General features: G+C 36.4%; 1 protein-coding gene across 2 annotated transcripts in view; it reads right to left on the bottom strand.

Annotated features, from left to right (window-relative positions):
* Nucleotides 1-3,017: 3,017 nt before the first annotated feature.
* Nucleotides 3,018-12,586, bottom strand: part of LOC149822522 (putative methyltransferase PMT21) — a 34,275-nt gene continuing 24,706 nt past the window's right edge. For both annotated transcript variants that reach the window (XM_089981608.1, XM_089981607.1), the window contains exons 7-9: nucleotides 4,035-4,710; nucleotides 3,867-3,944; nucleotides 3,018-3,691 (exon numbers count right to left, since the gene is read on the bottom strand). In XM_089981608.1, the coding sequence (XP_089837734.1) occupies nucleotides 3,472-3,691; nucleotides 3,867-3,944; nucleotides 4,035-4,710 (974 nt within the window). In that variant the 3' untranslated portion in view covers nucleotides 3,018-3,471. The remainder of the gene's footprint in view (nucleotides 3,692-3,866; nucleotides 3,945-4,034; nucleotides 4,711-12,586) is intronic.

Here is a 12,586-nt window from a genome sequence, read left to right as displayed (position 1 = left end):
TTATCAGAGCTTTGACCAAAATTATAGAAGGTCAGGCTCGGGTCAGGCTTCGGATCGATGCTGCCAAACTGCCCTGTATAGCTGGTCAAATGGGTGAGCCATAAGCCTGAGGGCTTTATATTTGAGCTTAGTAGGATCTGGACCTATAAAATTATCTTATTATAGAGAATTCATCGGGGGTTAGTAAACTATTACTCTGTGATTAGTGTGCCTGTTGCATTATGAATGACCACGATCAAGCTGTCTGGTTGAATAGTGTTTTTGAAAAGTGAAAATATTGTTTAAAAGATTCACTTTCAAAATCTCAAGAGATTTCAAATCTCATGAGACTTCACCAGAAAGTGAATTTCACACAAATAAGATTCATTTTCTAAATCTCATTTTTATGAGGCTTGTTTTTAGGTATTGTGCCAAAAAAAGTTTTATGTTTGATGCTTTTAAGGTACTGGTCAAATGAGATTTTAAAAAGTTAATCTTATGTGATCGAACCAAACGTGCCCCCCAAGTCTCACAATTTTCTTCTATCACAAAGTCTTTGTCACTATCTTACAGCCCACATCCTTCTTTTTTCTGACAATAGGGAGAAACCACTGCTATAGTTGGGACTAGGGGTGTAACTGGGTGGGGGTATACTCGACCTGACAAGATATCCTGAACTGATTATACTCGACCTGACCTGATTTTAGTTGATCCATGGGTTTGGGTTGGGTTCAAAATATAGACCCATAATAAAAAATGGGTCGGGTCTTGGGTATTGTAAATAAAAACCTGAATCCATTTGGACCAATCTGCTTTATATACCCGACCCAAATGGTTTCCATATTGTAAAACTGAACCGACCCGATTATGTACCTGAACTCGTTTTATTCTTAAACCAACCCAAACCATAACCGACCTAAACATAACTGATTATGTGCCCAAACTTGTTTTATATGTGAACCAACGTCTTTTTATTTCAACTGGAAATGATTGGTTGGTATGAAAATATTTTTTTTATATTTAGATTTTGGCATTATTTAGAATAGTTAATAAACTTCTCATTTGCTAGCATATAATCTTCTTTTTTTTACTCTAAGAAACCGCTCTAGGCGTAGAGACCTAGCCGCACTGGCTCTGTTTGCCGTACTTACGGTCTTTGTCCATGTCAGCGTAAAACTTTGGGGGCTTACCCCTCGACCCCAGGGAGTCGCCAAGTTTCGGCTTGTGCAAGGGGGTGACGGCACGCCCATGGGATTTGAACCTAGACTGCCTGTCAAACGGTCTAGGCCCCCATCCCACTACGTGAAACCCCTTGGGTAGCATATAATCTTCTTAATGAAAACTGGTTCCAGTAATTTACATATTTTGTTATATATTGGGGGATAATTATGTCTAGCATATCAATCATATCAAGACCTGAGCTGAAACCTGAACCTGTTAAGATCCAAATAGATCATACCTGAACCTGTTGGGTCAACTTTTTTGAGCCATACACAGACCCAAACTCGACCCAAATCAAAATACGTCTATTAAAGCCCAACCTGATTAACCCAACCCGCTATATACTTGAACTCGTTAACCCATATGTATCCACAATTTCTAGCCGCACGTGGACCTGAATTAGATTGGGTCAGGTTTGGGTCTTACATTTAGACTAGGTTCAAACCAACCCAGTTGCATCCCTAGTTGGGACATCATGTTACAGGCCAAAACCCTGTTTTGGCGTTTGCAGTGTAAAACTGTGTTTGCAGTGTAAAAATCCACTAGTACTTTCACCTATTCTTATGGGCTTCAACCTTGCGGCAAGGGTACACACAGTGTATCGAACTCAGGACATCCTTTAACTTGAAAGCCAGGTGTATGGAGCCTTTGTGGGCTTACAATCCTTATTTTGTGTTGTATATATCATTTTAAAGCGATAAACTAGGTTTATTTTACCAGTTTATATCGTAAATGGGATTAATACAATTATAGGTCTTTATTGACCAGCACATCAGAAAGCCTCTCACTACTAAGTAATTGCTCAAAGCCTCCAAAGATGAGCCACTTTACTAATACAATGAGCGCCACACAAGACCTCTCATAAAAACTAGTTAAGATAACATGCATTTGAAGAGCACAATGTCCCATTTTTCTGCTTTACTTTGTTGAACTTGGAAAATTGTATATCAATGTGGTGTTGAACCACGAGATGCATTTCTAATGAGGATTTTATTTTGGCAAGAATTTTTTAGGTGGTCCCCTAGATTGTGATCGGAATCCGCGGGTAGTTTGGTATTCAGCTAATGATTGCAAAGTCTAACTTCTGTTGGCCAGGCGAAGGAAGAACACTGGCAGAACTCCGGTTGGAGAGTACACCCAGTTTCGACCTAGCGACAAGGAACACCCCCCATCACCGATCACATATTGGCAGGCCTCCGGTTGGAGAGTACACCCAGTTTCGACCTAGCGACAAGGGACACCCCCCATGGGTTTAGAATGGCTGCAAATATTGTCATGCAGAAGAGTTTACTTTGCATGTTGAAGGCATCATTTAATAAGAATTTGCTTTGTTCATGTTGACATCATGTGATCCATCTTATATGCGGTTTCTTTTGCAAGATTGAGATTTAAATAAAAAATAGGTGTTCCATAGCGCATAATTAATTGAAATGGGCAAAATGTTTAATTGAGAAAATCCTACTGACTGTTATCTATCAGTAATTTCGTCTAAATGGATACATACAAAAAATTCAATCTCAAATCTCAAGTAATAATCAGATACAGAATCTTTGATCCCAGGTTTTTTTTTATTTGCAATCAACACTGGATTTTAGCTCCTCGTTGAGATCCTAAGGATCTGGATCTCTCCTAGGATCTACCTAATCACCTCAGATCTGAGATCTCAGGTATTTAAACGCACCCATATTCATGCTATAAGACTTTAATCTTCGTTCAATTCTTACATCAAATCTTGGTTTTAGTAAACTTTGCACTTAGTAGAACAGGTAAACTACACCAGGATATGCTGCTGTCAAGACCGAGTCTTACAATATTGATTAACAGAACCAAGTTTAATTAAACTCTTCATTTAAAAAAGTACATATATGATATTGGTGTTGACATATGAAAATCAATACAATATCAACATTGAATTGAAGACAAATTAAAATTAATAAACATCAAACACTAACTGTTTTACCAATAATAAATTATGGAGAAGATCAGTTTTGATCTTTGTGGTTCTATCTCCATCTATGACTTGGATAATACAAGGAGAATAGGAATTAAAGAACTAAATTACCATAAGATTGATTTTGTGAAAGATATTCATGGTCATATGTATCCCATCTAGCCAGGGACTAATGAATTTATGCACCTGAAAAGCTTGGCAGAAACTTGCATTCCTCCAAGGATCCTAAATTGAATGAATCACATTTCCTCTTTTTCTCTCTCCTTTTTTTACCTGCTTAATATTAACCAAGAAATCACAAGAGAAAAATCATAGTACTCTTACTGTGTCTTGCCCGAGGAGTACCAAAGCTTCTTTTGGCAGACTAGAAATTTCTCCTTCCCCATGCTAGATTCAGTATCATGCTTCTGGCAGCTCCATCTCATTCCCTTTGCAATGTTAGATATTGCCTCCACAAAAAAGTTGGACTCAAGGATGAGCGCATATCCGTTTGGTCGTAGGATACGATCCATTTCAAGGAGTACATATTTCATATCACACCTAAAAGGTTCAAATGCAAGGAACCACATCAGAAAACTGCAACTACTATAAAGGAACAATTCTGTAATTCACCTATCGACGTCATTCATTCATTTTCCTTTCTATTTATGGTGCTGCAAGTATGAGAATACAGATGTTTTATAGCATACAGTACACAGATATAATTTGATGTTACCTGTGACTTTCATCAGTAAAGAGACCATCAAGATGTAAGAGATCGTAGGTTCGAGGATATGTAGAGAATGCTTCACACCTGGAATGACAAATGAGCATAAGATTACATGAACATACAAAAACACATATATACGTATGCCTGCTCTCTTCAGAAGACAGAGTAGCTTACCAGTCATGATAACTCCCGATCAACCCTCGGTCATAGACCACGCTAAGAGATCCAACACTTTGGGATGAGACAACATTCATGACCCACAATGGAGAATCAATAAGTGCAGCAGCAAAACCTCCATACAATGTGTTCATGTCCATAACGTTTCGAATTTTATCACTGCCTAGCACAGGAAGCACGGCTTTGTAATGCTTCACCCTCATTTTCCACTTAGAGTCATCTTGTTTAAATGCACCAGCACTTCCTCCATGAATCATGCTAACTCTCTCGGGAGCAACATGAAGACGCTCAGGCCATTTTGGGAGAGATTTTAATCCAGTTTTCTTCAAGTTTTGACTTGGAACAACTACACAGGGCTTGAGAGGGACATACCAAGCAGCATCTGGCTCGAAACTATCATCGCATTTTGGTGGGTAGGTATCTGGCTTATCCAGTTTATCATAGCAGCTATTATCTGAGGTTTTTTGCCACACTGCAATGTCATCCTTTTTGTTGTACAGTTTGAAGCACAATTTTGTTAGCAGACTCTGCAAACTGTTGTAATCAGATTTCTGAGCCTCAATTGTGGTATTCCACCCACGCCATCTATTTTCATAGTTTACAGGGGGCCCAGACAGGATCCAGAAACCTCCTGGCCGAAGTATGCGGTGTATCTCTACAAGGTAAACTCCACCTGAAATAATTTTTATTTATTATTATCATACTGCATATCAAATGATACTATGGGGAAGCACCAAGACAAAACTAAAGATGCACATAATGAATAAATGGAAGACTGGATATATCGATTTTTTCATACAATAAGGCCATGAAATATCAGAAAACTGCACCATGGCTCAAATATCACTGTTTGGAAAGTTGAAACAAAATACCTTGATACCATTATCCATAAAACCTGAAACATAGGAAGCACAAATTCCTTCTTTTTCTACAAATCAGAAAAAATATCATCCACATTTCAAATAATCAAGAAAAGAAACCTAAAGACAAGCCTGATCATATGATTGATTTGATGTGCACCATTCAATTTAGATTCAGATGAGTTAAGATAGAAAATTTGTTAGACTATCATATCCAGTTACCGACTCCAGATCCAAAACCCATATCATGATGGCATCAAATGGATCCCACGTAATTAAGGAGTCCCAGAAACAGCAGGACTCTGTGCTTCCAGAAGCTGATAATGAGATAGAGTCCATCTGTAACCATCCCAGCAAGAGGCACACATTCAACAAAACGTGGACACAAGTATTGTATCTTAAAGAGGACTCCTCAAGTTTAACGTATTCCACAAAGGAGCCTCTTCATTGTAAATAGTCTAGGTCAAACGGCCAACCCTGTACATCTATAAATACATGATAAAGGGAATCCCCTCACTGTGTGAGTGTTGAGGTGAGGGATACCGTGGACATAGGATCTCTCTGATCTGAACCACGTTAAAATCTGTGTAATCATATGCTTGTTTCATGTGTGTGTGTCTCCTGCAACTTGTTTTAAAAACCATGGCCTAAACCAACCCAGAAATTTGAAATAATGAAATGACTGAGATATAAACTAGGAAAAAAAACCCCAGAAATCATCCGTGTTAAATAGACAAAAAATAGGTCATAGGATTCTTTAGTATTGCTGAGATTGTCTACTTCAGATCACACGCATCTTCAAAACTCCGAAACAAAAACAAATGAATTAGGGAAAAAACGGTAATAAGGTTGACACATTTTAAATAATCCTAGAAATTAGACAGAAGGATTAATGCTGATATATTTCAAAAAATCACAAAAAGCATCCATGAGTATAACTCTCTAATATCATTTTGTTCCATCAAAGACGCAAATCCCTAGAAGAAAATGGCTCTAACGATCATCTTGAGGCCTATACTAAACAATTAGATGTAATATCATTTCAATTTCATGGTCATGACCAATTCTCGAGAAAAAAAGATAAGATCAACTTTGTTGATACCTATTATCTTGTTAGACAAATACAGTGGACAAAGGATGTCCAAGCGACATCAATAAATAGGACAAGAACTGTTTACTAATTATGAGAGTAGCACTACCTTGTGACCGTAAGTAGACTGAGCTCAAGAACATGGTTAAGATTATCATGCACTTTGAAAAGCCCAGTGGAACATCATATGTATACAGTAATGAACTTGATTTGCAGAAAAGCCACTTCTCTATGGATGTGGAGCAATGCATGCAGGGAGAGAACACCAAGCATTAATGTACACTAAAAGTATGCAGCATTTACATGCATCTTGACTTAGTGAGATCTCCCAAGTAGCTGATTAGCTTGTTCAGCATTTTCATTATTAAAAAGGATCCTTTTTTAATCTAGTGTGTTCTCTCTCCCCTTACATACTGTTAAGATTAATGTATCCTTTATATATATATATATATATATATTATATTTATTATATAAAGATATATAATATATATTATTGAGACCGAGTCAAACAAGTTGACTTGTTCACAACAGCTAGAATTCTAGTCGTTGGGAGGTCCCTCCCTCTTACTTGAGAGGACTCTTTCTCTCCTCTCTTCCTTCATTCTTCCTCTCTTTCTTCTTTATAAATAAGGGTGTGTGCGTGCCTTGTAAAGTGAGAGAGTGATGGGTAACTTTTAGTTTTTGTGTGTTTTTTTAGTGTATTGCAGTGAGATTGTTATGTATTTATTTCTTTTATGTATTTTATTATTCATTATAAATGAAATCATTTATTTATACAACTTGTATCAAGTTTGTAGATTGTGAGTATTCAAATACATTTTGATTGGCATTTGGACTACGATTTGAAATTTCTTGGGTTTCGCGCTATTTCGCGACATGGTATCATAGCAACGAATCTTGGTCTTGGCATCTTGCTCGTGTTTGTGCTTCAAAAGAAAGATTTGTATATATTTTTCTTTGGATTCTCTACTTTAAATTTTTATGGTATATATTTAAAAATATATTTGAAATATTTTGGCTATTTATTAAAAATAAATATGTTTTTAAATTAATTAAAATTAGAATTTGTGGAAATTATTTTCTTTTGACATATGTTTTTGCGTAAGCATGTTTACTTGAAATATATATTTCGATTATGAATATACTTTTTGAAAAATATCGTAACGAAAAATTGTATTTAGCAAGAATACGTGGTTTCTTAAAATCTTAAACACTATGCTAATATGTTTTTCATGTTGTTTACAAAAATACTAATTTTTATTATATGTATTATGTTTTATCATAATTGGTGACTTTATGCACATGTCAAAGCATGTTCTTTAAATTTTATGTGGTGTTTTCATTGAGATGTGTGTTAAATTATATATATATATATATTTCTTTTGTAATACCCACTAGGGGTAAAACAGTTTTTTTTCTTATTCACGCACATATGTAATTTTCTCTTTTTTTTACTTTTTCCTTTTCTTTTTCTTTTTCTTTTTCTTATTGGAAGGGCCCACCTTAAGGGACGTTGGAGCATCCAAGAGTCATATTTATGACCGTTGGAAGGGCTCCAATGTCCCTTTGGGAGCCCTTCCAATGGCCAGGCCCTTTTGTCTATAAATAAAGGGGTGTTTCCCCTTTGTAAGTTAAGCTTCTTAGAAGCTATTCTTGAGTGAATATATTTTTTTCTCTCACTTTTGTGTGTATACCACTATTTGTGGTTTGTTGTATTTGTTAAAATGTAAAACTGTACATATATGTATATATAATAATATTATATTATTATATATATAAATACATTTTTCATTTCTTTCTTTTCTGTAATTTTTTTCCTTTATTTTTATTTTTTGTCTTTATGTCATCTAGTTCAGTTTGAACTAGAATGACTGTTGCTAGTCAAGTCCTGTCCAGACTTGACTAGCAATAGAGCTGTTGGACTGACACATTCCAACAGCTCTAAATAGAGCTGTTGGACTGTGCCCAACAGCTCTATTGAGTCCTCTTTCAGCTGTGTATATAAAGGGGTGCAGCCCCTCTTGTATTTGACTCCAATGCTTCTTAAGCAATTGGTTTTTCATATCAATAAAGAATACATTTTTATTTTTATTTTGTTTCCAGTTATACCCTTTTTAAGGGTTATGCTTTAGTGTCATTCTTGACACTTGCTCTTGTTAATCTAAGCTCGTGTTTCGAAGATCCCCATTTCATTTCATGGTATCAGAGCCGCGGAAGTACTAAATCTTGAGGAAAAGCTGCCTCGGTTTCCGTGCCCGTTTGCAAAAGTGTTTGCCACTTGAAGAGAAGCGTTTTATCACTTCATTGGAGAAGATTTCACATCTTGTTGTATTGTTTTTTCTTTCTTTCTTTTTCATTTTCCTTCTTGTTTCTCTTTTATCCCTATTCTTTCTCTCCTTGTAATCGATGGATGACAATGATAAAGTCACCATCATGCCTATGAAACTAAGCGATACGAACTATGTAACATGGGCTTCAATCATGAAGCACCATATATGGGGAAAAGGCTTATGGGGGATTGTGGATGGTTCCGATTCGGAACCTAAGCTATCTCTTACTAAAAAGGAGAGAGATAAAGAGGTCCCTCTATCGAAAGAAGAGAAAATCAAGGCTATTGCCTCATACGAGAAGAAATGGAAAGAATGGAGAATATCTCATGCGAAGATAATGTCATGGCTTATCAATAGCATTGACATTAAAAAATGCTCAGGTCTTGCCAAATTTGATCATGCCGATAAGGCATGGGAATACCTTAAGAATATGTATTCCCTTAAAGATATTGCACACGTGTGCAACCTCCAAGAAAAAGTTCGAATGATGACACAAGGAGACAAAACTATTCGTGAATATTACAATGGGTTGTTCGAACTTTGGGAAGAACTTTCCCTTTTAGAACCAAAGTGGCATTGTGCCGAAGACATCGAGCTTCGTCAGAAACAACTCGATGCTGAACATTTTTACCAGTTTATCACTGGATTAAGGCCGGAATTTGAAACCACTAAATCGGCCCTACTTCACCGGGGAAAAATTTCTTCTATTGTTGAAACTATTGAAAAGTTAACAATGAAAGAAAATCGTCTCCGGAAAGGTTCTTTAAAAATTGAAGATGATTCCGTTTTAGCCGTGTCTAGACCAGAGAATCATGTTCGATCATATAGGCCTCCTCACTTTAACCGACAAAATGGTGACTATGATAAGAAGAAAGTTATTTGTCATCACTATCATGAACCGGGACACTACAGGCCACAATGTCCCAAACTTAAGGAGCTGAGAGAAAAAAGAGCTGCAATTGCTGGATCGGAGCCTAAAGATCAGGATGCACCAGTTTCCCTGACCCAACTAATGGAGATTCTTCAGCCTCTCATCAAAGGTGCCTCTTCCTCATCTGAAGCTTCAACCGACGCAGCAGCCTCATCTTTTTCTGATCTAGGTAAAATTTCTTGGCTTCTTGACTCTGGTGCATCTTTTCATATGACCCCAAATAATCAAAGTCTATCCAAATGTGTTAAAAATAAAACAAGTGTGTCAAAGGTCTTTACTGCTGATGGGACTTCTCTTGAAATAGAAGGAATAGGAAATTTTGAAAAAATTTATAAAACAAAATTTTTTTTTATTCCAGAAATTAGACATGTTCCCAAATTAAATTTAAATCTTTTATCTGTATCTCAAATTTCTGATTATGGGTGTAATATTTCTTTTTCTTATCATGGTTGTTGGGTACATGATCGCCAGTCAGGCAAGCTGATTGGGGAAGGCCATAGAGAAGGAGGACTTTATTACATGAATTTTTTGGAAATGCCGAAGAAAGTTTTTTGTTATAATATTCAAAAAATAGAGTTGGAACTGTGGCATAAGAGACTTGGTCACCCACATATAGCCAAAATCCAACATTTTCCAAATCTAGGGAAATTTTGTAACTCTGAATCATTTGATTGTAAAGATTGTATTCTCGGCAAAATGAAAAGATTACCATTTCAGAACAGAACCTTTTTCTCTTCAAGACCACTTGAATTAATACACTCGGATGTTTGGGGTCCTGCACCAGTAATTTCTAAAGGAGGATTTGTTTACTATGTTATTTTTGTCGATGATTTCTCCCGACATACGTGGATGTACTTTCTCAAACATAAGTCTGAAGTATTTTCATACTTTCAAACTTTTCATAATATGGTTAAAAACAAGTTTCAAAATGATATTACTATTTTTCGCACAAATTCAGGGGGAGAGTTTTTATCCACAGATTTTCAAAATTATCTTAAATTGCATGGCATCACACATCAAAGATCTTGTCCTTATACACCTCAACAAAATGGACTGGCAGAACGAAAACATCGCCATATTATAGAAACCACTAGGACTTTATTAATAGCAAATCAAGTCCCGAAAGACTTTTGGGCAGAAGCTGCCTTAACTGCCACCTATCTCATTAATAGGATGTCATCTTCTTCGTTACAAAATATCACTCCCATTGAAAAACTTATGAACATTTCTCCAGACTACTCTAGACTAAGAATATTTGGGTGCAAATGTTTCATATTTACTGACAAAAATGATAAACTTTCCCCTTGTGCGATTATATGTGCCTTTTTAGGATATGCTGAAAACCAGAAAGGTTATAGATGTTTTGACTTCAAAAATAATAAACTATATGTGTCTAGAAATGTTTCCTTTCTTGAAAAGGAGAGCTTCTTTGATTTTAGAAAATTAAAAGACGTCACTGAGTACTCCTTTTTGCTAGATCTAACATCAACATCTGATGAATATGACCTTGACTGTAACTTTGATGATGATCAAAGAATTATTGATCTTAATGTTGAAAATGAAGAAGTTCATAGAGATACTAGTATTCAATATTCCAGGCGACAAGAGTCTAATCCTCCATGTGCACTTGAGAAATATTCTAACATTCCAACTAGACAATCATCCCGAATCTCGAGGCCTTCAGGAAAGTTTGTATCATACGAGTCTTTCTCACCCACATATAGGGCAGTTATTGCATTAATTCACTCATATGAAGAACCATCAACATATTTTCAAGCAAAAAATGATATCAAATGGATAGAAGCCATGAAAGTTGAATTAGATGTACTTGAAAAGGCTTCTACATGGAATATTCAAGATCTTCCTCCAGGGAAGAAAACTATAGGATGTCGATGGGTTTATAAAATTAAAACCAAGAGTGATGGTACTCTTGAAAGATATAAAGCCCGTTTAGTAGCCAAAGGTTATGCCCAAGAATATGGGATTGATTATGAAGAAACCTTTGCTCCGGTGGCTCGTATGACTACTGTCCGAACCTTAATTGCCTTAGTTTCTATCAAAAAATGGTCTATTTTTCAAATGGATGTCAAAAATGCTTTTTTAAATGGAAAGCTAGTTGAAGAAGTATATATGGAACCCCCTCCTGGTCTAAGTATTCCTAAGGGTAAAGTCCTTCGCTTAGAAAAAGCTCTTTATGGACTTAAACAAGCACCAAAAGCTTGGTATGATAGGTTTAGTCGTGTTATGATTGATATTGGTTTTCAATTCTGTTTAACTGACACTGCTTTGTTTATTAAGAATTCTGATGCAATTCTGATGCAGGGATCATTGTGCTTCTTCTCTATGTGGATGATATGATCATCACCGGAAGCGATAAACAGGGAGTTGAAACAATCAAAACACTTCTTAAATCTCATTTTGAAATGACTGATTTGGGCTTGTTGAGATATTTTTTAGGCATTGAAGTTGCTTATTCTCCTAGAGGATATTTATTATCTCAGACTAAATTTGCTTTTGATATTGTTTTCAGGTCTGGTATTACTGATGATAAGAAAGTTGACACTCCAGAAGTTGTTAATGTTAAAATGAAGATTGATGATGGAGAACTTCTTGCAGACCCTACTCCTTATAGACAGCTTGTCGGGGGCACTTTCCTATCTATCCATTACCAGACCAGATATAGCACATGTTGTTCATACAGCAAGTCAATTTCAACATGCTCCTACTTCTGTTCATATGGGAGTAGTCATGCGTATTATCAGATACATCAAGTCCTCTCTTTCACGAGGACTTTTCTTATCTTCCTCCTCTTCTCTTGATTTAATTGCATATACTGATGCTGATTGGGGAGGTGATCCCAATAACAGACACTCAACCACTGGCTTTTGTATCTTTTTAGGGGAATCATTAATCTCGTGGAGGTGTAAAAAGCAGCAGAAGGTATCTCTCTCATCCACCGAAGCTGAATACAAAGCCATGGCAACCACGACCATGGAAGTAGTTTGGCTCCGACGACTGCTTGCTGACATGGGAGTTGAAGCAACAAAAGCTTCACAAATGTGTTGTGACAACAAAAGTGCGATCTACATTGCCAGTAACAGAACATTCCACGAACGCACCAAACACATCGAAATGGATTGTCACTACGTCAGAGAGGAATATCTACACGGGATAATTGATCTGCCATATGTCACTTCAAAATATCAGTTAGCAGACTTCTTTACAAAGCCCCTCGCTGCCCCCCGATTTCACTTTCTCTTAGACAAACTTTCCCTCATTGTACCGTAAGTTTGAGGGGGAGTGTTAAAATGTAAAAATGTACATATATGTATATATAA

Source organism: Nuphar pumila, chromosome 11 (genome assembly GCF_984573655.1).
Source record: "Nuphar pumila chromosome 11, dmNupPumi1.hap1.1, whole genome shotgun sequence".
NCBI lineage: Eukaryota > Viridiplantae > Streptophyta > Magnoliopsida > Nymphaeales > Nymphaeaceae > Nuphar > Nuphar pumila.
Note: the sequence above shows the minus strand (reverse complement) of the source record. Positions and strands in the feature narration are given on the sequence as shown.